Genomic DNA, 27,966 nt, shown 5'->3' with positions numbered 1-27,966 from the left:
TCAGTACAGTTTAATGGTCAGAAATCCAAGTAGAGTGCTGCACAGTACAGCCCAAGGTAAAGCTGCAGAAGGAGAGAAGAGTTTGTATCACACAGGATTCAATATACAGATATATTGCTCATTCCAATACATTTCTAAATCTGTCTCAATCAGATCAGAAAGTAAAAAGTGACTATAATAAAATAATAGTGAAATGATTATATATATATATATATATATATATATATATATATATATATATATATATATATATATATATATATATATATATATATATATATATATATATATATATAAAAATTCAAACAGGAATAATAAATATTAAAGGCTATGTAATACATTTTCAGTCCTCTTACCTGAATTGGTTACAGAACTGCTGGTATCACCAATATCTGGGGAAAATAATAGAATAATGAAATAATTCATATAATCTTTCTTTTAATACATATCATTGAGAAATAGAGAGAGTTTTGAAAGGAGTCTAATCAAGAGCGGACTGTCACACAGGTGAACCGGGGAATCCCCTGGTGGGCCCAAGTGCTGGAATGAGCCTCTTACACCCAATATGAGCAGTTTTTTCTCCCATTACCTTATTCACTATATACAGCAACAAGTAGTATCTCATGATTCACTTAACAAACTACCCAGTGCATTCTTACATAGAAGTACAGATAAATGTGTGAATGAGGCTAATGTAATATTTGCCTGTAGCTAAACAGTGGGTCCCCTGATTCAATGTTACAATTGGGTCCTTGGCAGCTCAGTCCAACACACTGAGTCTAATTGAAAATGACCAGGATCCAAGAGTTATTTTAAGCTACTCTTAGGCTATGTGCGCACGTTGCGTACAGTCACTGCAGAAATTTCTGCAGCGATCTGAAGAGCACATGTGCGCTTTAAATCGCTGCAGAAATGTCCGTAGTGAAAAAAAAAAAAAAGCCGATTCCATCCGCTCTGCCTGCAGCTCCTGCCATAGACAGAGCAGGGGCTGCCGGCAAAGCGCACGGAAGAAGTGACATGTCACTTCTTAGAACGCAGCGCTTCGGGCAGTAGCCGAAGCGCTGCGCTCTAAAACGCCACTTGCGCACAGCCCCTGCACAATCTCCATAGACTGTGCAGGGGACGCAGAACACATGTAGTTACGCTGCGCTACAAAGCGCAGCGTAACTGCATGTATTTACGCAACGTGCGCACATAGCCTTTTACCCAATTGATAGAATAGTGATAACCAGTATGGTACATCAGTGGAGATATCAAGAAGCACTAAGGTTTTTATTAAATAAGAAGCTTGATAACTTACAATCATATGGCAGGCTGATTGACACTTGATTGGTGTTTGAGGACTTGCCACTCTTGGAGGTACAAGACTGGAAAATATGGAAAATGAAGATAATTTAGTGTAGTTAGTATATTGATTATTACTACAGGATGAGGGATGTATAACGGCACTTTTATAAAAGAAGTTACAGGAACATGTCAGAAGTTTTGATATGCGGAATCTGGGCACAAAAATCACCACTGAATCCCAAAACAAGGGAAAACAAGCACTCAACTGTGTGCTGCATGGATCGAGGGAAGTCAGACTCAGTAAAAAGTCATTGTATCCTTTCAGACTTAGGGTCGCAGCACTACATTTGCATTGTAAAAAAGCTAATTTCAAGCAACTTTTGTTTTATTATCATTACCTACTGTACAGTTTATTATTTCTTATGAATTACTTATATACCACAGCACTTTACAGACATCACTGCCCCAATGGGGCTCAGAATAAAAATCCCCTATCAGTTTGTTTTTGGTGTATTGCAGGAAACCGGAGAACCTGGAGGAAATCTACACAAACACGAGGAAAACATACAAGCTCCTTGCAGATGTTGTCCTTAATGGGATTTGTACCCGGGACACCAGTGCTGTAAATTTACAGTGATAACCACTGGAGCCACCATGTTTTAAAAGCGGTTAAAAAAAAAAAAAAAAATAAGAATTAAATTGGCTTGGAATGAACGCAGTAGCGTAGCTAGCGGGAGGGGGGGGGGGCAGAGGGTTCGGCCGCCCCGGGCCCCGTCCTCAGAGGGGTCCACCTGGAGCTGCGATACCATTAACTATATCAGCGTGCACAGCGCGTGCTGATATAGTTAACCTCTGCGGCAGTGCGGAGGAGACACGATCTTCCTGCACTGCTGCTGATAATAGCGCTCATGCAGGACACAGAGTCCCAGCGTGGTGACGTCATCGCTCAGCGGCGAGCAGGGGCTGCTATTGTAGAAGGCCGTCCACTTGCTGCATAATGTCATTATAACACACATGGCCGCGCACAGTGAATTGCGTGCAGCCGCATGGTACAGGAGACATGGCCGCTCGCAGTGAGTGCACAGTGCGCGGCCATGTGTGTTATAATGACGTCATGCAGCGCGCGCTGCCTCCATCCAGCCGAGGAGCATCAGACAAGGGTTGCGTCTACATACCAGTGGCTGGGAGCTGCCTGGGTAGTGGGCGTGACCAGCTTTGTTAGTGGGCGTAACCATGTTTCCTCCCTCTCCCCCTGCACCCTCCAACTGGAGGTCTTACCTCAGACCCCCTCTTCTATTAGGGTAAGTTCACACAGTGCATTTTTCGCGGCGTTTTTGCACGTTTTTCGGGTGCGTTTTTGCTCAGAAAACGATGTTACATTGCTTCCCCAGCAAAGTCTATGAGTTTTAATTTTTGCTGTCTGCACACAGCGTTTTTTTTAGCTGTGTTTTTGTGGTACCCACAAAAATGCAGCATGTCAATTATTTTTGCGTTTTGCACCCATTGAATTCAATGAGATGTTCAAAAACACAATGAAAAACGAAAATTGCAAATATAGCTGCGTTTTAGTGCATTTCTATGACTAAAAACGCAGCTATAAACGCAAGGGGTGGGCAGGAAAGTGACATGTACAGGAAGAGGATTCCTCCCATTACCGTCACCGACGCTTCCACCTCCAGTCCTGTGCATGTCTGCTGCCGTGCGGCACCATGTCTGGGCGGGAGGTGGAGGCAGCTGCGAAAACAAAAGTGAACAGTAGAAAAAAAAATGTCATGCTCACCTGTCAGCAGACTCCCGGTGCCATGCCCGCTCCCAGCTCCTCTCCCGGTACCGCCGCTCTGGCTGTGTGCAGTCTCCCCGGGCACATCCGATGGCTGCAGGACCTGGCTCCTGCAGCAATCAGACGGGATCAGACTCCGCTCCAGGAGCTGCCGGTAATCAGCACATAAGTGAGGTTTTTTTTTTGTTTTTTTTTTGCACTGATGCATCAGCTGATTGTATAAAAGCCGTTTATACAATCAGCTGATGTGCAATGTGATTCATGTCCTTGATCCTGACACATCATCTGATCGCTTTGCCTTCCAGCAAACCGATCAGATGATATTGGATCCGGATTGGACGGCGCGGGACCCTTGACCCAGGATTACTGCGGAGGAGGGGGGTTCTTCATTTCAATAAAGATGGAGTCACTAATTGTGTTGTGTTTTATTTCTAATAAAAAAAATTTTCTGTGTGTTGTGTTTTTATTATCTTTACTAGAAATTCATGGTGGCCATGCCTAATATTTGCGTGACACCATGAATTTCGGGCTTAGGGTCAGCTGATAATATACAGCTAGCCCTAACCCCATTATTACCCAGCGAGCCACCCGTCACCAGGGCAACTGGAAGAGTTGGATACATCGCCAGAAGATGGAGCTTCTATGAAAGCGCCATTTTCTGGGGTGGCTGCGGACTGCAATTAGCAGCGGGAGTGCCCAGAAAGCATGGGCACCCTGCACTGTGGATTCCAATCCCCAGCTGCCTAGTTATACCTGGCTGGACACAAAAATATGGCGAAGCCCACGTCATTTGTTTTTTAATTATTTCATGAAATAAGTGAAATAATTAAAAAAAACGGGCTTCCCTATATTTTTAGTTCCCAGTCGGGTACAAATAGGCAGCTGTGGGTTGGGTGCAGCCCGTACCTGCCTGCTGTACCTGGCTAGCATACAAAAATATGGCGAAGTCCACGTCATTTTTTGGGGGGGGCAAAAAACTCCTGCATACAGTCCTGGATGGAGGATGCTGAGTCTTGTAGTTTTGCAGCTGCTGTCTGCTCTCCTGCATACACTATTGGATGTAGTATGCTGAGCCTTCTAGTTCTGCTCCCCCTGCCTCTCCCTCCTGCATACAGTCCTGGATGGAGGATGCTGAGCCTTGTAGTTCTGCAGCTGTTGTCTGCTCTCCTGCATACACTATTGGATGGATTATGCTGAGCCTTGTAGTCCTGCTCCCCTGCCTCTCCCTCCAGCATACAGTCCTGTATGGAACATGCTGAGCCTTGTAGTTCTGCAGCTGCCAGCTCTCCTACATACACTAGTGGAGAATGAAGAACATATTGAAGAAGGAAATGACATCAGACCTTTTTTCTTTCAACAATCTTTAATGGCATTGTTCACTGATAAAAAACACAAAGATGCAGTGAGCAAAAACGCAGCAAAACGCATCAAAAAAATGCACCAAATCGCGGCAAAAATGCATGCGTTTGTGCCGCGTTTTTTTTGCCGGGGGTGCGTTGTTGTGCGTTTTTTGCTGCAAAAAAAGCACAAAAACGCAGCGTCAAAAAAACGCAGTGTGTGAACCTAGCCTTTATAAAGAACTCCAGGACACCTGGAGTTTCTTTCTGTTATCAGCTGCATTGCTGAGGCCCCGCCCCTTCTGATCACATGGACGTGACACGCCGTGACATCACCACAGGTCCTTTAGCCTAGAGGGATTTACCATGAAACAAGTCTGTGGCTGCACGGGAGAGAAGAAGTGTCCCCCAATCATCAAAAGTAAAAGCCCCCCATTATGTGAGTGTGTATAGGATTGTGTCTGTCTATGTGTATGATTATTTGTATGTGAATGTTTTCAAATATGTATACGCGTCTATGTGACTATATCTGTATATGCGTCTGTATATATGTGTGTGTATACGGCTGTACCCAGGTGTCTGTATGTGTATACGGCTGTACGCAGGGGTGTGTATGTGTATACGGCTGTACGCAGGGGTGTGTATGTGTATACGGCTGTACGCAGGTGTCTGTATGGAGCTATAGGCCCATCATACTGTGCATAGGGGAGGTGTAGAGGTATCATATTGTGTAAAGAGGAGCCATGGGAACATTATACTGTGTATAGGGGAGGTATAAGGGCTTCATACTGTGTATAGGGGAGGTATAAGGGCTTCATACTGTGTATAGGGGAGGTATAAGGGCTTCATACTGTGTATAGGGGAGGTATAAGGGCTTTATGCTGTGTATAGGGGAGGTATAAGGGCTTCATACTGTGTATGATGAGCTGTATATGGGAGGGACATTATTAAATATTAAGTGGACACTTAGGAACCATTATTGTTATAGGGACAGTCAGGGTATTGTGACTGTCAAAGGCACATTGGGGGCTCTATTACTTTCTAGGAACAATATGTGGGCACTTACACAGGTCATTAATATTTTCTAGGGGGAAATGTTACAATTTAGAGGGCACAAATGAGGCATTTTACCATGTAAAGGGCATAGCGGTGGCATTAATATGTCTGGGGCACAGTGGTGGCATTAATATGTGGGGGGCACAGTGGTGGCATTATTATGTGGGAGGCACAGTGGTGACATTATTACCATGTGGGGGCACAGTGGTGGCATTATGTGGGGTCACAGTGGGGGCATTATTATGTGGGGGCACAGTGGTGGCATTATGTGGAGGCACAGTGGTGGCATTATTATGTGGGGGCACAGTGGTGGCATTATGTGGAGGCACAGTGGTGGCATTATGTGGAAGCACAGTGGTGACATTATTATGTGGGGTCACAGTGGGGGCATTATTATGTGGGGGCACAGTGGTGGCATTACTATGTGGGGGCACAGTGGTGGCATTATGTGGGGGGCACAGTGGTGGCATTATTACCATGTTGGGTCACAGTGGTGGTATGTGGGGTCACAGTGGGGGAATTATTATGTGGGGGCACAGTGGTGGCATTATGTGGGGGGCACAGTGGTGGCATTATGTGGGAGTACAGTGGTGGCATTATTATGTGGGGGTACTGTGGTGGCATTACTATGTGAGGGCACAGTGGTGGCATTACTATGTGAGGGCACAGTGGTGGTATTATTATGTGGGGGGCACAGTGGTGGCATTATTACCATGTGGGGACACAGTGGGGGCACTACTATGTGTGGAGCACAATGGGGGCATTATTATGTGGGGGGCACAGTGGTGGCATTACTATATGGAGGCACAGTGGTGGCATTATTATGTGGAGGCACAGTGGTGGCATTATTATGTGGAGGCACAGTGGTGGCATTAATATGTGGAGGCACAGTGGTGGCATTATTATGTGGGGTCACAGTGGGGACATTATAATGTGGGGGCACAGTGGTGGCATTATGTGGGGGTACAGTGGTGGCATTATGTGGAGGCACAGTGGTGGCATTATCATGTCGAGGCACAGTGGTGGCATTATTATGTGGGGGCACAGTGGTGGCATTATGTGGAGGCACAGTGGTGGCATTATGTGGAAGCACAGTGGTGACATTATTATGTGGGGTCACAGTGGGGGCATTATTATGTGGGGGCACAGTGGTGGCATTACTATGTGGGGGCACAGTGGTGGCATTATGTGGGGAGCACAGTGGTGGCATTATTACCATGTTGGGGCACAGTGGTGGTATTATGTGGGGTCACAGTGGGGGAATTATTATGTGGGGGCACAGTGGTGGCATTATGTGGGGGGCACAGTGGTGGCATTATGTGGGGGGCACAGTGGTGGCATTATGTGGGAGTACAGTGGTGGCATTATTATGTGGGGGTACTGTGGTGGCATTACTATGTGAGGGCACAGTGGTGGTATTATTATGTGGGAGGCACAGTGGTGGCATTATTACCATGTGGGGACACAGTGGGGGCACTACTATGTGTGGAGCACAATGGGGGCATTATTATGTGGGGGGCACAGTGGTGGCATTACTATGTGGAGGCACAGTGGTGGCATTATTATGTGGAGGCACAGTGGTGGCATTATTATGTGGAGGCACAGTGGTGGCATTATTATGTGGAGGCACAATGGTGGCATTATTATGTGGGGTCACAGTGGGGACATTATAATGTGGGGGCACAGTGGTGGCAGTATGTGGGGGTACAGTGGTGGCATTATTATGTGGGAGGCACAGTGGTGACATTATTACCATGTGGGGGCACAGTGGTGGCATTATGTGGGGTCACAGTGGGGGCATTATTATGTGGGGGCACAGTGGTGGCATTATGTGGGGGGCACAGTGGTGGCATTATGTGGAAGTACAGTGGTGGCATTATTATGTGGGGGTACAGTGGTGGCATTACTATGTGAGGGCACAGTGGTGGTATCATTATGTGGAGGCACAGTGGTGGCATTATTATGTGGGAGGCACAGTGGTGGCATTACCATATGGGGACACAGTGGGGGCATTACTATGTGTGGGGCACAGTGGGGGCATTATTATGTGGGGGGCACAGTGGTGGCATTACTATGTGGGGGTACAGTGGTGGCATTATCATGTCGAGGCACAGTGGTGGCATTATGTGGGGGCACAATGGTGGCATTACTATGTGGGGGCACAGTGATGGCATTATCATGTCGAGGCACAGTGGTGGCATTACTATGTGAGGGCACAGTGGTGGCATTATTATGTGGGGGCACAGTGGTGGCATTACTATGTGAGGGCACAGTGGTGGCATTATTATGTGGAGGCACAGTGGTGGCATTATGTGGGAGGTACAGTGGTGGCATTATTACTATGTGGGGACACAGTGGTGGCATTATGTGGGGTCACAGTGGGGGCATTATTATGTTGGGGCACAGTGGTGGCATTACTATGTGGGGGGCACAGTGGTGGCATTATGTGGGGGGCACAGTGGTGGCATTATGTGGTAATACAGTGGTGGCATTATTATGTGGGGGTACAGTGGTGGCATTACTATGTGAGGGCACAGGGGTGGTATTATTACGTGAAGGCACAGTGGTGGCATTATTATGTGGGAGGCACAGTGGTGGCATTATTACCATGTGGGGACACAGTGGGGGCATTACTATGTGTGGAGCACAGTGGGGGCTTTATGTGGAGGCACAGTGGTGGCATTATCATGTCGAGGCACAGTGGTGGCATCATTATGTGGGGGCACAATGGTGGCATTACTATGTGGGGGCACTATCATGTCGAGGCACAGTGGTGGCATTATTATGTGGGAGGCACAGTGGGGGCATTATTATGTGGGGGCACAGTGGTGGCATTACTCTCTGAGGGAAAAGTGGTGGCATTATTATGTGGAGGCACAGTGGTGGCATTAATATGTGGGAGGCACAGTGGTGGCATTATTACCATGTGGGGACACTGGTGGCATTATGTGGGGTCACAGTGGGGGCATTATTATGTGGGGGCACAGTGGTGGCATTACTATGTGGGGGGCACAGTGGTGGAATTATATGGAGGCACAGTGGTGGCATTATGTGGAGGCACAGTGGTGGCATTATTATGTGGGAGGCACAGTGGTAGCATTATTACCATGTGGGGACCCAGTGGTGGCATTATGTGGGCTCACAGTGGGGGCATTATTATGTGGGGGCACAGTGGTAGCATTACTATGTGGGGGGCACAGTGGTGGCATTACTATGTGGGGGGCACAGTGGTGGCATTACTATGTGGGGGGCACAGTGGTGGCATTATGTGGAGGCACAGTGGTGGCATTATGTGGAGGCACAGTGGTGGCATTATTCTGTGGAGGCACAGTGGTGACATTATTATGTGGGGGCACAGTGGTGGCATTAGTTTGTGGGGGCACAGTGGTGGCATTATTACCATGTGGGGGGCACAGTGGTGGCATTATGTGGAGGCACAGTGGTGGCATTATGTGGAGGCACAGTGGTGGCATTATGTGGAGGCACAGTGGTGTCATTATGTGGGGGCACAGTGGTAGCATTATTATGTGGGGGCACAGTGGTAGCATTATTATGTGGGGGCACAGTGGTGGCATTATTATGTGGGGGCACAGTGGTGGCATTAGTTTGTGGGGGCACAGTGGTGGCATTATTACCATGTGGGGGGCACAGTGGTGGCATTATGTGAAGGCACAGTGGTGGCATTATGTGGAGGCACAGTGGTGTCATTATGTGGGGGCACAGTGGTAGCATTATTATGTGGGGGCACAGTGGTAGCATTATTATGTGGGGGCACAGTGGTGGCATTATTATGTGGGGGCACAGTGGTGGCATTAGTTTGTGGGGGCACAGTGGTGGCATTATGTGGAGGCACAGTGGTGGCATTATTATGTGGGAGGCACAGTGGTGACATTACTATATGAGGGCACAGTGGTAGCATTATTATGTGGGGGCACAGTGGTAGCATTATTATGTGGGGGCACAGTGGTGGCATTACTATGTGTGGCAGTAAGAGGAGTCGTTTTTTGTGCACACAGCAGGTGCAGTAATAGGGACACATACAGCAGCAGTGGCTCAGTATTGGGGTGACGGCAGGATGAGGAGTTTGTGCAGGTTGGGATTAGATGGGGTTCGGTGCCGGAAGTGTGAGGAGTCAAGTGTCTTTGTTGTAATTTCTGTAGATGAGTTGTGGCTGGAAGAAGTCGTCATGTTGGTCTGGGCCAGATGGAAAACACAGAAAAGGTGAACAACTCCATCTGAAAGAACGTCAGCTGTAAGTCACCATCTATAACTGCACTGTGATCTCTTGTATGTGCTGCAGCACCGATATCTACCACTATATAGTCACCATATAGCGGTAATATCAGTGTCATCTGCCGAGGTCCACTATACCCACGATTAGTCTGCGCCATTGTAGTTATCATGGTTACCTGGTAAGGGGCCCACTCAGATGTTTTGCCCCCTGAGCTGAAACCCTAGCTACGCCACTGTATGAACGCATATCTAATGCTGTAATGAAAACAGTTCACTTTTGGTAAACTTCAGAGTTATCAGTTTATTTATGTCCTCCCCAGTCATAACTGCTTTAATGCTGTTTACCATCCTAAAGGTTTAGTATGGACCTGGTGTCTGGTCCTATTCAAGTCATATCTTAGAAATTGCTCGACTTTGTATCTAAAGGCCCTGTCACACACAGAGATAAATCTGCGGCAGATCTGTGGTTGCAGTGAAATTGTGGACAATCAGTGCCAGGTTTGTGGCTGTGTACAAATGGAACAATATGTCCATGATTTCACTGCAACCACAGATCTGCCGCAGATCTATCCCTGTGTGTGACGGGGCCTTCACTCTCAACTGTGAAATATTTGAAAGTGTTTTTTTGAGGACCGAGTTTGCTTGTAAGACTGACATTTGGCAGCTTGATGGATCATGGCTTTGAACTGTAGTATTGCAGCAATGTTGGACCTTAGGCAAAGTTTGCAAGGCGTTTATCTGTTCTCCCCTTGTTTGTGTGGGTCTTCTCCGGTATACAAACAGGAACATGTTTTGTAATTACACCCTAAGAAATGTCCGCTGCTTTAGAGCCTCAGGGACCGTAAACTGTGTGCATGGAAACCAACAAGACAAACAAAGGAAATATTTCTGCATGTATTTAGTAATCAGACATTGTTTTCTTATCAAATAACTATACCTCTCCATCACCTCCAGTCTAGGAAAATATCAGTGCCGTTACAAATACTAATATCTGACTATTTCTCACCTTTATGCAGTCATTGTTTATGTCACACATGCGCACATCACAGAAAATGTAAACAGAATCTGCAACTTCAAACTTGAATAAGCTGAAGCGAACTTTTGCTTCAAGGGTTTGTCCATTTTGTATTACGTCTGTAGAGACATCACTGGCTGCACAGCTGCAAACAAACATCAGAGTTATGTATCAGGCTTATACTTATGGATCTGCCATTATATATGCTAGATGCATGTACATGTGCTCTTCTAAGATACAGATAGTAGCGAGCATAGGAAAATGACATGTGTAAAACAAAAAAAAACACACAAACTAATGAGCACAGAGGTAAGTAAATAGGTAAAATAGTAACATTTCTGAAAAGTAGGAAACAATCACAAGGAAATGTGATAAGAAAAGGGACACCCTCTGGAAAACATCCACATTGCAGTGCTATGGTGTGCAAGGTCCACAAGTCAAGAGTTGGCATGGTACATATTTTTTTTAGGTACACTGGTTAGAAAAAAATTCTATGAAAATAATTTCACGTGAAAGTTTATTTACTTAGGACCCTGTTTCCAGGAAAAAAAATAAAGTTGCCAGTGGCCAACACTTCTTCAAATGTGAGCAGCCTGCACTGCACATCTCATCTGACATGTCTGGAGGAACTGGGGGGAAGTGAGTGGGATAGAGGGGTCATTCACACCTGACGCTGGGGATTTTAAGTAGAGTTGTAATCAGATTATATTATCACTTAAAGGGGTTGTCCGGTCTAGAATGACGAGTCTGCAGTCACTGTGTGCGCCGCTCTGTGTGACTGCAGACTTGTGAATCCTCCCAGCGCACCACACTTGTATTGGTTCCCTGCCATGAATTTCACCTTCATTTTCCTTTTACAGAACATACAAATAGAAGTCTTAAAGCCAATGTGAACCCAGCCTTATTATTTAAGAAATGGGTCAAATGCTGTGATGTGTGGAAGGGTATACAAATACATGCTTGACTTTAGTTTTTATATATTTTAATCATATAATCACCTTTATATCTTTGCTGATGTCTAATACAGACTGTATAATTATCAACTACAGACTTTGCTAATGTATTCATTTCTTTGCTGCCGTTTACAACAAAGTCCCCCCTTTTCCCAATGTCAGTGTATAGCGTCGCCTTACCCTCCAGTCACGATCGTCACAGGAGCATCAACACTAGTGTTAGTGGGTGAAGCAACACACTTCTCAACTCTCAATGCAAACGCATTTCCATCTGCACCAGTGACGAATATTCCCAGATAGATGTCTGTCCCCACCGTCACAACATCGCTTTCTTGAAATGGAGTGGAGTATGAATTATCTGTATAAGCTGCCATCACAAGGTCAAAAGCGCCAGATCCATTGGTGCCTGGAATGGTTGTAGAGCTGAAATAGGGAGTGAAAAGAAAGCAAAATTACTGTAATGAAACATTTTAAATTGATTGTAAAATTAAAGTTTTAGTCATTATCCCTGAAATGTGTATGTTGACTTCTTAGTTAATTTAACTTTCACTAGAATTTTCATCTTTAGAGTATATTTTTTCATTGCAATGTGAACGAAAAAGCATTTTTGAATGGCTTAATGATCCATGGATAATTGTAATTCCCTATTATTGCTCTGCAGATCAGGCAACTACCATCCTGTAAGTCAGCCATCCGTGCTGTGCATGGTGTTTGAGGGCATTTTAAGGGATGACATGCAAAAATATATTGCAGAAAATAATATAACGGACATACAGCATGGATTCATGAAAGATAAGTCGTGTCTAACCAACCTGTTGGGGTTCTATGAGGGGGTAAGTGCAAACCTGGATATTGGTAATGCAGCTGGGATTTTATCTAGACTTTGCAAAGGTATTTGATACTGTACCACGTAACAGCCTTATACTAAAACTCCAGAAGCAAGGACTAGGGGAAACTATATGCAACTGGGTAAGGAATCGACTAAAAGACAGGAAACAAAGTAGTCATAAATGGTACATTCTCTAAATGGGCCATAGTCAGCAGTGGGGTGCCGCAGGGATCTGTGCTAGGACCAATTCTTTTTAATCTCTTTATTAATGACCTTGTGGATGAGATTGATACTAAAGTGTCAGTCTTTGCTGATGACACCAAACTATGTAGGATATTAAAAACTGACCTTGATAGTACAATATTACAAAAAGATCTGGATAAGATGTCAGAATGGGCAGATACTTGGCAAATGAGATTTAATGTTGATAAATGTAAAGTAATGCACCTAGGACAGAGTAATCCTATAACTACGTATACATTAAATGGAAGTAAACTCGGGACTACAGCACAGGAGAAGGACTTGGGTATTCTCATTACAAATAAGCTGAGCAGCAGCACTCAATGTCAGGCAGCAGCTGCAAAAGCAAACAAGATTTTAGGGTATATAAAATGAGAGATTAGATCCCGTGAGCCCAATGTTTTGTTACCCCTCTATAAATCACTTGTAAGGCCACATCTGGAATACGGGATCCAGTTTTGGGCTCCACATTTTAAAAAGGACATTCAGAAGTTAGAGTCAGTTTAAAGACGGGCAACTAGACTATTACAAGGAATGGAAGGCCTCCCATATGATGGCAGGTTGAAAAAGATGGATTTATTTAGCTTAGAAAAAAGACGTCTCAGAGGAGATCTCATTTATATGTATAAATACATGTGTGGTCAATATAAAGGACTGGCACATGACTTATTCCTTCCAAAGACAATACTAAGGACCAGGGGGCACTCACTGCGAGTGGAAGAAAAGCGATTCCGGCAGCTAAATAGGAAAGGGTTCTTTACAGTTAGAGCAGTCAGACTGTGGAATGCCCTACCACAAGAGGTAGTAATGGCTGACACTTTAATAATTTTTTAAAAAAGGGCTGGATGATTCCCTCAGTACACACAACATTGTTGGTTATAAATTACATCATGACAAAATGTAGAACTGGTGGAGGAAGGTTGAACTAGATGGACCTAGGTCTTTTTTAAACTTATGTAACTATGATATTTCCTTGGATAACATGTTGCTCAGTCAAATGTATTCTTTCTGTTTGTAAAACAATGAGCAGAGGTCATAGTAAAAGAGAAGCCATTATCTAACAAGCTGAGGTTATTTTTATGAGGGTGATTTTATTTTATTATGTTTTTTGTTTCTCATATTTTGTAAAATGTTTTTTAAACTTTTCACTGGCTTTATTCCCTTTTTAGGTTTATAACCTGCAATCGTCTGATCATGTGTGCGTGATACTCCCTGAGTTTGCGGAAGTCCCAGCCTCTATCTCCATACTGGAGGACCGGGAATTCTGCAGGTATCTCCGCAGGAATAAGGCTATGTGCCCACGGGAGTATGTACCCGCAGAATTTGCCACGTAAAACCTGAGGATTTATCTGGATTTTCTAGATAAATCCGCAGGTTTTAGCAAGTACAGACACTCCCCATGTTATCCTATTGGACATGGGGAGTGTTGTGTCCATGCTGCGGTATGTGCGGCTGCGGAACATGCTGCGGATATCCCGCAGCCACACGTAACTGCATGTCAATTATTCCTGCGGAAATCCCTGGGGAAATCCCGCCTCTCCACTATGGAGATAGAGGCCAGGACTTCCACAGGTAAGTCACATGAATGTCCGCAGGTTTTCCGCAGATATTTTGCTTGAATCCCACAGCTATGGATAGCTGCGGATTCCGGGGAGCTGCTGCGGGAAATCTGCGGACATACCTGCGGATATATCTGCGGGTACATAGTCCTGTGGGCACATAGCCTAATTGACATGCAGTTATGTGCGCTTGCGGGACATTCGCAGCATATGCCACAGCCGCACATACCACAGCAGGACACAGACACTCCCCATGTCCCATAGGATAACATGGGGAGTGTCTGTACTTGCTAAAACCTGCCGATTTAGCTAAAAAATCCAGCTAAATCTGCACTTTTTCCGCAGTGAAATCCGTGGGTACAGAGTCCCGTGGGCACATAGCCTTAGTAGTCTCACCATGGGATAAAACTACTTTCAGTTTATCAGACCCAATGTCTGAGTTGATTTTGAGGTTCATAACATTTATTGCTATTTTTGACGTAGACAAATGGATAGATAAAATTATATATTAAATTTACCCGATTAACCTGATACCAAAATTAGTAGAATTCATGTTCAAGTACTTTGGCTGAATAAAAGAACGTTTTGTATTTTGTTTAGAAAATAACATATTTTGGCGCTCAATTTTCAGATACTCAGTGCAAATAATATGTTATTGGCACAATGACAAATTTTCTATATAAATAATGACAATATACTTACCCTACCACAGGATGTAAGGTCACATTCAGAGCAATCTGCATAGTCAGGTTGTAGGAACAAGTAAAAGTGAAGTTGAGAGGATTCACAGTGATGATTGGACTTGATAGCACACCAATGTGCAGTGTATTGGTGAAGTAGATTTTTTGGGAATCATTCTAGACCAAAAAAATAGATATGATCCAGTGTAAATTCATAATGGATTGAAATTCTTGATTGACAAACATGTATTTCTTACAATGCAATAATGAAACTATTGTTTTAAAAAAATGAAACCACTAAACCTTTGACACGTAACATCCATTACATAAAGGTGTCTTGAAAATAAAATAGGACAGATTTATCTCCAATGTTAAGAACAAACTTTGTGTCACGCTGTACTCTAAGATGTACAATAGCAGTACAGCGCAGTAATGTGGGACTGAGAGGATTCCTGAAACTATCTGAGAAGGTAGTTAGCTGGTAAACCACTAGGGGGCGTAAAAGTGGAGGAAACGTATGAGCAGGGAATTCCCTAGCAGAGGTAATACTAGTCAAGCCCACCAGATGGCAGTAGAATCGTCAGAAAGCCGTGTCACAACATGAGGTCTTGTAAGTACACAAGGGAAAGTCTAAACGTAGTCAGAGGGAAGCAAATAGTCAGTAGCCGGGAAATCAGAGCCTAGAAGCGAGGGGGAGTGGGAAGACAAGACAGAATAAAGGTAAACAGATAAGGAACGAACAGGGAGACAGCGGGAGAGACACTGATGGAAACAGACAACAGAGAAGGTTAACAGGTCAGGTGAACACGGAGGTCAGGAGGGGGCAGGGCAGACAACAGGTCACTCAAGAGCAGAACACAGCAGAGCCAGAAGTATCACTGGCGAAGTCCAAGAGAAACAGTGCCCTAATAAAGCAGCCTGACCTCCAGAACGAGGCAGGAAGGATTAACCCCTAACGTGACCTGCATAAGTGAAACTAAAAAAAAGGCTCAGCTCCAGCTGAGCCAGGAGTCAATCATGACACTTTGGCTTTCTATTATATTTCAAGATACATTTATAGCACCAATTTACAGCTAAGATGATGGTGCTATAATGATGATATATGATGAAAAAAGGCATTCAATTCTTAATACATTGCATTATATATCTGACACTAATCCTTATTTAAAGCCTGTATGGAAGCTAGATTCAGAATTCACAGTTCTATAAGATTCAAAGTTTTAATTTCACAGCAATTGAGCTTGTTCAGATGTTTGGCTCTGGGAACTGGATTTTTTACATCTGGCTCTGGACTATAATCTGATGTAGGAAAATCTACCTGTTACCCTGCGTTAGAGAACCTGGTTTAAGGGAAAGCTATCATCAGAAAATTAACTAATTTTTCAGATATTTATGGTAAATTTATTTATTTTTGCCATCGTTTTTTTCCCCCATATCACAGACTAAATTGAAAAAGAAAACAAATCTTGCTATTTTCCCTCTGATCACTAGAGATTTGTTTAGACCCTAACTTTCTGTTGTTTCAGGAACTCCACATGGAAATTAGGCACAATAAGCAGATTTCTACCCTATCTTTCATACTGAAGCATCTAATGAGTGAGCACAGGTCATTGTGGAGAGAAAGGGGCAAGATTACCTCTGACATCACCTATTATGAATGGTGGATCCTATATTGTCAGTTGTATATAGCTGTTTACTTGTAAATATTATCCTGCCTCTGACGATAAGGAGCCTGTTGAAAACTCTTACTGGAACAACAGGAAGAAAGATCTTAAAAAAAAAAAGCCACACTGGCCAATATGAAGATTGCAAAATCACAAATTTTGTTCTTTAATACAGAACAAAAAACATTGGAAAACTTTTTTAAAAATGCATGTAACACTAAAACCTGATTTAATTAGTAGGTTGCTTTCTGATGATGGCTTCCCTCTACCTTTAAGCTGTTAGGCCTAAGACACACGGCGATAAAAATGGTGCAAGTGGAGTGCGATAAAACATCGCATTCCACTCGGACCAATATTAGCCTGTGTGTCAGTGCACATGAGCAATTATTTTCTCAGCCCTAATCGGACCAAGAACACAATCGCAGCATGCTGTGATTGTAATGTGATCATTGTTTCTCTCGCACCCATTCAAGTGTATGGGGCGAGAGAAAATTCGCACTGCACTCGCGGTACACTGGTGTACCGCGAGTGCAGAGTGAGAATCACAAAAGCCGGCTACAGAGGAGAGAGGGTGATAAATCCCTCCCTCACCTCACAACGCTGGCCTGCCCCTCCTCTGTGCCGGCCTGCCCCCTGCAGCTGAGCTACGCTCGCAGCGTCGGACCTCAGTCGCAGGGACACTAGCATGACAGCGGCTCTGCTGTACTGCTAGCGTGAGCTGAGTGTCACGTGAGGGGATTGCAGTAATCCCCGTGTGTCCCCAGCCTTAGAGTGTGTATGTCAACATGGCGGCTTCCATTGACAGATAGTAGTGCTTTGAGTGTACCTCTGAGCTATCATATCATCATCAGCTGTAGCTCTAGAAAAGTAACAAAGTATTTATAAAATCACTCAACTTTTCACATGTACATCAACTGGGGTGAACATCCTAGGTTTTAGATAAGGTATAAAATATTAAATAGAAAATCATTAGGAAATGTAATATTGAAGGTGAGTTCATTTGTGCAAAAGTTATTATTATTATTTGGTTACTGATGATTATTTCCCTTTAAAGAGTAGATAACACATCATGTAACAGGAAGCAGATAATATATGTAATCAGTAACGGGGAATAATAGATTAGCAGAAAATATCACAAATATCTTACCGTTATTTTGTTTCCACACCAGCCAGAGTTCAGTTCTGCTTGCAAATGATCCACTCTAATATTGTTGTCAATTGTATTATACTGAGGAGTGCAGCCAGGTGTATTAGTTCCAGCATATATTGTGTTATAATCATACTTAAGATAAGTGAGGAGGCATCTACTGATGGAGATTAGCATGATGTCAGAGTTACAAACCACTGATGGTTTCAGGTCGTTAATTGCTGGAAAGATTGAAAGTAAAAATATATATAAAAAATATTATTAACAAAAGTGGTTCCCAAATGCTACTATAAATGTAAAATAACAAACTGAGCATGTACACTCCCTACCCTGCTGCAGCGCCAACTCTCTACTTCAGCTCTAGTCTTTGTGCTTTGGTGCATGACCATAGCGCACATCACTGCTGCAGTCAATCACAGAGCTCGGCGGCTCAAGCTGCCTTTTGGGGGTTTTTTTACAACGATGTTCACCAAGAGAGTTAAGTGATAAGCTAGTTTTAAATTTCAGGTCAATACAAACATGGCAATGTCAAAAATATTTAGTTGATATCACGGGTTAAGGTGAAAGCTGGGAGAGACAGCTGTAGGCACATGCAACTCTCATTTTAACCTCTAATATGTGAGGCTGGGTCATTTATTCTCAGCCTAAGGCCCGTTTCACACCAGCGCAAAAAACAGACGTTCTTCACTGACGTGTAAAACACGCACATGTCCCTCCGTGTTCCGTGATTCACGGCACACGTGGGTTGTCCATGTGCAATCCGTGATCCGTGATCCCATGATTGCATATGGACATTACTCACCTGCCTTCACTGCTGCTGTCCATGGTGCTGAAGTTTCCAGCTCTGCAGCGTCCGCCCACCGCTCTCAGCAGCTACTTCCTGGTCAGCAGTTCCTGCTTTCATGAATTTTCATGAGCCAGGCAGGAGCTGCCGAAAGCAGAGGCTGCACAGCGAATCGCAGGCACGGTAAGTTGAAAATTTTTAATATTTAATATGTCCGTGATTTTCTTCTACGTGTTTCACTGAACACACACGGATCACACCATAGTGTGGTCCGTGGGTCATCAGTGATGTCAGACAAAAACTGACATGTCTCCGTGCAGAATCACAGCCAAGGGTGCACGCTGCACAGAGACACGTTCAGTGAAAAATCACTCATGTGTGAGCAGACCCATTGATTATAATGGGTCTGCGTATGTCAGTGATTCTGGTGTGTTTTAAAAAAATACAAATGTACCAGAATCACTGACGTGTGAAACAGGCTTTAGGGACGAGTCAAATGGCCGTATAGCTTGGACAAATATTGGATTGGCCGGCGACTCTCCCAACACAAGCATGACAATGACAGCTGCATAGAAATATATACTCTCACATTCGGGTCAGGAGAGCCACCGGCCAGTTCAAGCATTGGGTTGCTATCCCCATCCGGGTATATAGCTGTGTGACTTTTCCCTAAAAATGAACCCTGGATCATTAACTACTGTGATTTAATCATTAGTTGCAGGATGTATCTCATACGACCTTGGCTACTTGCTTGCAGGGTCTTATGTGATAAATATCTTGCAGGGAAAGAGTTAAATTGTGTTTAAAAAAAAATTTGCAATGTTTTTTAGTATAATTTTTTCTATTAAAAAAATAAATAAATTAGCAATTTTAACAGTGGCCACTAAGGCTATTTCAGAGTTATAGTTCTCGTCCTTTCAGGAAGAGTTTCCAGCAGTTTCTTTATCAGCAGGGGCAGAATTACAATGACAGATAAAATCTCCATACACAGATGATAACACAGCATCTACCAATCACAATGGTAATGTTACATCTAATATTGCTTCCATCTTTACATTGCCTCTGGCACATGATCATTACATGCTTCAATAAAAAGATAGGGTCGGAGTCTGTTCATTGTGGCTAATGTACATGTGAATTTTCTGAAACAGTAAGGGCTTTTTTAGGTAAGTGCAGAATCAGTCCGTATGGTCTGCATGTCAAAAATTGCAGCAATCACTACTATGATCTGTATTCTGGATCAGACTTTCCATCAGAGTTTGATCAGAGGATCATTAACATAATTGTGACCCCGGCTTTAAAGTGATAAGGTGGTTTTTCGTTTTCAGGAAAGTTGTGTCTTCAGATGCAGATTGTTGTCTGCAGCAAATCAGTGATCTCTGCTGCTCGCGCCATCTACACGGGCAGGGCCTGTGGGCTCAGTGATTGGCTGCAGTGATGTTAACTACTTCACAGCTGCAGACAATGACAAACACAGAGGCCGTAATGGAGACTCAGCCTGGAAGTGGTGAGGATAAGTAAAGCATATTTTGCCTTTCTATGACAAATTGCACATGAGGACACAACTTTCCTGAAACAACAAAACTCCTTTATCCTTTTTTACATGTGGTTTTTCAAGATGATTGAGGATTTCATTAATAAATATAAAGAGCAATCTAAAGAAAATAGCAGCATCATAGTTATAGTAAACAGATCTCTTAAGCTGGTCATCTTCATTGGGTAGCTGTGATTCAGCAGACTGCTATCTCACCCTACTCCCAAGCTGGTCATCTTCATTGGGTAGCTGTGATTCAGCAGACTGCTATCTCACCCTACTCCCAAGCTGGTCATCTTCATTGGGTAACTGTGATTCAGCAGACTGCTATTTCACCCTACTCCCAAGCTGGTCATCTTCATTGGGTAGCTGTGATTCAGCAGACTGCTATCTCACCCTACTCCCAAGCTGGTCATCTTCATTGGGTAGCTGTGATTCAGCAGACTGCTATCTCACCCTACTCCCAAGCTGGTCATCTTCATTGGGTAACTGTGATTCAGCAGACTGCTATCTCACCCTACTCCCAAGCTGGTCATCTTCATTGGGTAGCTGTGATTCAGCAGACTGCTATCTCACCCTACTCCCAAGCTGGTCATCTTCATTGGGTAGCTGTGATTCAGCAGACTGCTATCTCACCCTACTCCCAAGCTGGTCATCTTCATTGGGTAGCTGTGATTCAGCAGACTGCTATCTCACCCTACTCCCAAGCTGGTCATCTTCATTGGGTAGCTGTGATTCAGCAGACTGCTATCTCACCCTACTCCTAATACACGGGAATGCTCAGATGGGCCAAACATTCCTGTGGTCTCCATCAGAATCAACTGCCAGCGGCCAATCTTCCCAGCGAACATTAGATGATTGGCCAATCCTGCTGGAATTGGATAAGAATGACTTCTATTTAATGCCTATGAGGGTCTGAATGCTGTTTTTGAAATGATACCACTATGTGCAGAATAATTTTGGCAAGCCTGAAAATATGTATAAAGACATAGTACATTTTAGTAACATGTTGCTTTTCATATCCTACATCTAAATTTGTTACATATATGCAGCATATATACATAACGGAAAATGAAAATGAATGCTCTTCTAACAATACTTGTAGACAACATACTGCACTTACTTTTGTTTTTGTACATTGTTGTATTGCACACACATTCTCCTGCAGAGCACATTTCATCATCAGAACATGAAGGATTACATATAACTTTATCTGAAATAAAAAAATGAAAAATGTATACAAGACTTCACAAAAAGAAAGGTTTGAGGCAAATATGGGTGTAGGCTTAAACAGATTATTTTGATGGATGCAGCCGCCTATTGGGCATTTTTTCTTACCTGTGCAGCAGATAGCATTTACATCATAATAATAACCAGTGGGGCAGCAGTCATTGGATTGTGAAAGGCAATCACTTGCCGTTGTGGGCACACATGAATCTATGCCATTTATGCAGAAACATTGAACACTTTCACAGCCTCCACCACAGGTATTACAGGCTGCAATGGATCCATCTGTAGAGGCAAGAACATAATATGTGGCATCATATTTAATCTTTAATAACAAGCGTACATGTAATTAAATGATCTAGCCTCATACTGTAAAGTAGGTGAGAAGCGCCTGACTGTGATGCTGACAACTCCCTGTGTTGTAAAATGGCAAAAGTTCATGAGTTTTATGCAGTTTCCCTGCGTCTAAATACAGTGAGCCAGAAATTGAGACTACCCGCATGAATAGGCACTCAGCACCAGCGGCACGTGCACCACCATCCTTTCCACACTCCTCTCATGCTATTTACTAGTCAAAAGACTGCTTTTTTATCTCTATAGATCTACTTGTAATATTGTAGAGCAATAAATATAGCAAAACCATGTTTTTATTGATATTCTATTGTGAATAAAGTAATTATTAAGAATAATAATCCATGTGCCTTTTTTATAACGTTACATATGATTCATAACACACAATGAATGTGAATCTAAAACCGAGGCCGGAAAAACTCTGTCCTTAATGAATCGAGAGCAATATCGAATAGTAAGTAATACACGGCTTGTGTTCTACCGGTACTATATAAGCAATAACTAATAAATGTGTAATCTAATCTGAAGTAAAGTGGGATTGTTTTTTATAGATAAATATTCTAATCAGTGAGAATGAATAGTCATCTAAAATATACTCACTGTAGCATCCAGCATCTGTAAGGGAGGACAAAGAAAAAATATGGAATTACTAGTGTTACAGTGTTAATGTAATAATCACAACACATCTATACATTTTTCTAACATTTTACGCCATATTGGCCACCATTTATTAAAGTTTTTGTCCACTACTTGACAAACCATGCTTAATCATTTCAGGACCCCATTTATAATAAATAAAATCTATACTCAACTCCCACATCAGCACCGTTCCAGCTTTAATGGCGTTCTCGTCCAGGAGAGTGCTGTGACTTGTGTCATGTGCAGAATGCAGCCAATGAGCGTCTGCCGATTGGCTGCAGTGTTTACTATGTCATCCACCATGATGGAATATTGATGCTCTGTAGCAAAAGAGCGACAACTGCACATATCACGTCACTCTCGGGGAACAGCGGCACCGACATCTAATGATGCCACAGCAGGAGGTGACTATACACTGTTTTTATTTTAATTGGAGCCCTGAATTACTTAATTTACTTAATCTGGGGTTGTCCAGTAGAAGATAAATCCACTATGTTATTAGCTGGTGTGTGGACAAAATATAAACACGTTTATGAAATGGAACCTGTATAAACATAAAAGATTGAAATATTTCACAAATCAGAAAAATAGCTGAGGTTTTGTTGGGACAGTTTTATGAAATAAGGGAACTTATTCATACTTACATATGTCCCAACCTTTATAAGGCTATGTGCGCACGTAGTGCTCTGCCCTGCAGAAATTTCTGCAGCGATTTGAACAGCACACGTGCGCTTCAAATCGCTGCAGAAAGAGTCCGTAATGAAAAAAAAGCCGATTCCATGCACTCTGACTGCAGCCTAACTGCATGCAAATACGCAACGTGCGCACATAGCCTAAGACTAAGAAACATCCAATTCTAAACTATGTGGGCCTTTATTTCTAAAGCAAATTGTCACAGCAGCTACAGTTATCTAACTGGCTTTACATTAACTACAACAAAGACTGTCTAATTACACAGACCACTTAAGCAAGCATTGTTGACCTTAGGGAGATCAACATATCCACTGTGGAGACACCATCACGTGTTTCTCAACGCAGTGATTCTAGAGCAAAGCCCCCTGGGAAGTATGCAAATGAGAAAGCCGCGGAGACACCATCACATGTTTCTCAACGCTGGCAGGAAACTAGCCAGGTCTTTCACCGGGAAGGAACAACCATGGGAAGGGCAGTCTCCAGTCAAGGAGACCACCTATACCAAACATGGTATCCATCCACAGACAGCCGTTTCGGGGTATTTGCCCCTCATCAGTGTGGAGTAGGAATCTGGCTAGTGGGGGCAATGCCTAGTAAAAGACTACTTAAGCAAGCATTGTTGACCTTAGGGAGATCAACATATCCACTGTGGAGACACCATCACGTGTTTCTCAACGCAGTGATTCTAGAGCAAAGCCCCCTGGGAAGTATGCAAATGAGAAAGCCGCGGAGACACCATCACATGTTTCTCAACGCTGGCAGGAAACTAGCCAGGTCTTTCACCGGGAAGGAACAACCACGGGAAGGGCAGTCTCCAGTCAAGGAGACCACCTATACCAAACATGGTATCCATCCACAGACAGCCGTTTCGGGGTATTTGCCCCTCATCAGTGTGGAGTAGGAATCTGGCTAGTGGGGGCAATGCCTAGTAAAAGACTACTTAAGCAAGCATTGTTGACCTTAGGGAGATCAACATATCCACTGTGGAGACACCATCACGTGTTTCTCAACGCAGTGATTCTAGAGCAAAGCCCCCTGGGAAGTATGCAAATGAGAAAGCCGCGGAGACACCATCACATGTTTCTCAACGCTGGCAGGAAACTAGCCAGGTCTTTCACCGGGAAGGAACAACCACGGGAAGGGCAGTCTCCAGTCAAGGAGACCACCTATACCAAACATGGTATCCATCCACAGACAGCCGTTTCGGGGTATTTGCCCCTCATCAGTGTGGAGTAGGAATCTGGCTAGTGGGGGCAATGCCTAGTAAAAGACTACTTAAGCAAGCATTGTTGACCTTAGGGAGATCAACATATCCACTGTGGAGACACCATCACGTGTTTCTCAACGCAGTGATTCTAGAGCAAAGCCCCCTGGGAAGTATGCAAATGAGAAAGCCGCGGAGACACCATCACATGTTTCTCAACGCTGGCAGGAAACTAGCCAGGTCTTTCACCGGGAAGGAACAACCACGGGAAGGGCAGTCTCCAGTCAAGGAGACCACCTATACCAAACATGGTATCCATCCACAGACAGCCGTTTCGGGGTATTTGCCCCTCATCAGTGTGGAGTAGGAATCTGGCTAGTGGGGGCAATGCCTAGTAAAAGACTACTTAAGCAAGCATTGTTGACCTTAGGGAGATCAACATATCCACTGACCGACTGGCAGCACAAAACATCTGCCAATTGGTAAACTCTTACCGATTATCTTTACCATTTAATACCGCTTACACAGACAGAGACTAAAGTGAAAAATACAATTTGTAACATAGCAGGGCACACATAGGCAGCAGTAGCTTTGCCATTTCGGGGGCATAGGGTGCAATCACCCCAGTCCCCATGATCAGAGGGGCCCCCCAGACCTACAACTACTGTAAACTGCATCAGTGTTTGCAACACACCAGTACAGTTAAACTCTACAGTGGAACAGGGGGGCATGATCTATCTGCATTACCACTCTCCATTCTGTAGACTATAGGTTGATTCTTGCATGTGGTTTAGAGAACACCAGGGACCTCACGGACAATGTGGGGATGTGGAACTGTGAAGATGTCATCACACTGGAGCTCAGCGTACCCCTGCGAGATGACACCACCACATTGATCCTCCCATGCATTGGTCTTGTCTGCTGGTGATCTTCTCAGGATCCATGGGTAGGTGAGTATAAGCTGCTTGTTTTGCCCGTGGGGAAAATACTGGGGGCCATTATAGACTGTGAGGGAAATACTGAAGGCTATATTATAGTGTGGGGGAAATATTGGTAGCCTTATTACAGAGTGGGGTAAATACTGGGGGACATAATACAGTGTGGAGTAAATACTTACAGTGTGGGGAAAATACTGGGGGGGTTAGCATCTGGTGTGTAGAAAATGTTGGGGGCCATATTACAGTGTGGGGAAATACTAGGGGCTTTATTACAGTGTGGGGGAAATACTGTAGGCCATATTAAAATGAGGAAAATACTGAAGGCAATGATACCCAGTGGGGGAAATACTAGGGAAGATAGATAAATAAATTGATAACTAGAGGGATATAGGTAGATAGCTACATTATGTAGAAAGAGATAGGAGAGTGTGAGACCAATGTTGTATTAGCATACAATAAGAAGCTATTACTTCAAATATCATCAAATGTTGCATGTTCCGAAAGACAAAAACCAGCATAAAGGCTATGTAAGCACAGTGACTATTCAACTTGGCTTTGACTGCTATATTGTTTATAAGACAATACAGGAATTGACATTTTATAAAGGAAACCTTTATCTTGCACCTGCCCAGTTTCTTAATTTATTTGTGGAAAGACTGTTACTGCCATCTTTTTAAATCTAAAAATGTATTTACCATTACCTATTGGTTTAATGTTAAATGGTTTGTCTGGTACTTAACAACTGATGAGCTGTCAGCAGTGACTGGTAGGGCAGTCCCTGACAGTCCGCTGAAATTGCAGGGTGCTCAGGAGCTGAAATGTTACATAGCCGACATCTGTCTCTAGCAACAGTGGCCTGAGCTGAGCATCCACAATTGCTTGTTAGGTTTAGATACTACTGAAAATAGTAACACAAGACCCAATTTTTTTTTTTAGAAACTGAGATTTTTTTTTCACAATTTAAAAAAAATGTATGCAAGTTTAAGATTGCTGTAATCATACTGGCTTGCCAAATCTCATCGGCAGGTCACTTTTACCATAAAATAAGTAAAAATAAAACTCAAATAAAAATTGCAGATTTGTATTCCATAACAGTTTACATTTGTGTCATTTCAAGCTACAACTTGTCCCACACAAAAAAAAACCCACATGGCTATGTGAACGGCAAAATAAATAGATATTGCTCTTGGAATAAAGGGAGGAAAATGCAAAAGAGCAAAAATAAAAAAAACTCTGATCCTTAAGGGTTTATGTATACAAATACTTTAGATTTAACTCTTCTTTTGTAATTTAGTGCTCATTAATGTAAATTAATTTTAACCGCTTCAAATGAAAATGAACTTACAAATATATTACGCTAAAATTATCATAGCTAATGAAAGCCCAACATCTGACTGTTCAATAAGTCCCCTCATTCCGCAAAATAAGACCCATAATTTTATATAAATATCACACGTATTTAAAATAGAGATATCTTACCTGCGTATTTCAGAGCGGCAACCAGAACAATTATATAGAGTAAATTCATCTTTGCACCCCTGAACAAAATGTGCCCTTATTCTAGCTAGGGTGTGCTACAATGTTCCCTTGTAGCCTTATTTATATAGTGGTAAGGGGGAGAGGGCTGAGCATGGAGGAGGTCAATGTAATAGGAACCTGAAATTATTTGAATTTCACAATATCCAAAGGACTGGCAAAAGTCATCAATTAGAAGGAAGACTCACGGACATTTAACTCTTTCCTCCCTTTTCTTTGTAGACAACTTGCTAGTCTCGTTGTAATTATTCTAATATCTGAAGAATGCACATTGAAGAATGCAACAATATGCGTATACCACCACTGTTTTCTGTGACAGGTTAGCTCTTCCCTTCCCTGCAGACACATACCTCATACAAATCTGTCATAGGAAAGATTTCTTTAACTCCAGGTCGGTTGCAAGGACATCTCATAACATAATCCAATAATATATCATAAAAACCAAGTCTTAAAGTTTTAGCTGTCTCTTATTTATATCTCTTTCTGGATAACATAGATTACAACCAAGGAGGCCAAATATACAGGTCGCAGAGCAGTTGTCATCCGGCAATAAGTAATATGGCACCTGTAGATGTTTATGGGGCTCTACATTACCTCCAAATATTCCCTATGTCATGCTCAATTGAAAGCTTTGTAAGTGGGGTATTCTATGAAAGCATTGCTAAATGTCAGTACTACAGCATTGGAAAACTCCGAGACTGTGTTTTCCTCCCTTCAATATATGGGTACTCCACCTTAAATATTCTTTTAATACAATAACATTTTATACAATTTTCCAACAATCATTTCATTATATGAAAAAACCCTATTTATTTGCTGAATCTGGAATACTGCTTTTAATGCCTATATTCCGTTTCGTTATAGTCATAGAGTCAAACAACTCCTCATGTGTAGCAGAAGAACTCAATGCAGAAGAACGACCACCGTAGTATATTCCAATCCTCATAACTTGCAGAAAACGTACGGATTTTCTTTGGTTTTGACCCTTTTGATGTTGTGGCTGAGTGTGGAGCACTAATCACAGTAAAATCTGCATGTAACAAATGTTGACTTTGTTGTGGAATCACCATAGATTTGTGGAGAGATTCGTTTTGGTAAAATTCTGCCACATAGATCCCTTCCCTTTAACCACCATGTAAATAGCTGGTCTCGTCGTTAGTCTCTCAAACCATAAGTCCTCTGTCAACAATGTGTCAATTCAAAATTGAAAATGCTTTTTTGTTAAGTCTAATATTCGGGTTCTTACAATTTTGCTTCATTTGTAACATAACACAGGTTTG

General features: G+C 43.0%; 1 protein-coding gene across 1 annotated transcript; it reads right to left on the bottom strand.

Moving 5' to 3' along the window:
* On the bottom strand, positions 1 to 26,678 carry LOC142289701 (uromodulin-like). The gene is made up of 11 exons (XM_075333627.1): positions 26,630 to 26,678; positions 22,277 to 22,291; positions 21,437 to 21,610; positions 21,222 to 21,311; positions 17,781 to 18,001; positions 14,992 to 15,146; positions 11,842 to 12,084; positions 10,700 to 10,853; positions 1,301 to 1,367; positions 357 to 392; positions 1 to 62 (listed from the first exon to the last, which is right to left on the bottom strand). Exons 1-11 carry the CDS (start codon positions 26,676 to 26,678, stop codon positions 1 to 3), a joined length of 1,266 nt encoding a protein of 421 aa, XP_075189742.1.
* Between the last annotated feature and the right edge of the window lie 1,288 nt (positions 26,679 to 27,966).

Source organism: Anomaloglossus baeobatrachus, chromosome 2 (genome assembly GCF_048569485.1).
Source record: "Anomaloglossus baeobatrachus isolate aAnoBae1 chromosome 2, aAnoBae1.hap1, whole genome shotgun sequence".
Lineage (NCBI taxonomy): Eukaryota > Metazoa > Chordata > Amphibia > Anura > Aromobatidae > Anomaloglossus > Anomaloglossus baeobatrachus.
The sequence above is the reverse complement of the archived record's forward strand: the minus strand, read 5'-3'. Positions and strand labels throughout refer to the sequence as shown.

Bases quoted from the DNA above. Each gene is read 5' to 3' on its own strand.
- LOC142289701 (XM_075333627.1), bottom strand. From the start codon at position 26,678: ATGAATTTACTCTATATAATTGTTCTGGTTGCCGCTCTGAAATACGCA. The intron at 18,002-21,221 runs GTAAGTGCAGTA...CAATCTTTCCAG, and splicing joins AACAATGTACAAAAACAAAA to CAATTAACGACCTGAAACCA. The intron at 12,085-14,991 runs GTAAGTATATTG...TCCCTATTTCAG, and splicing joins ACCTTACATCCTGTGGTAGG to CTCTACAACCATTCCAGGCA.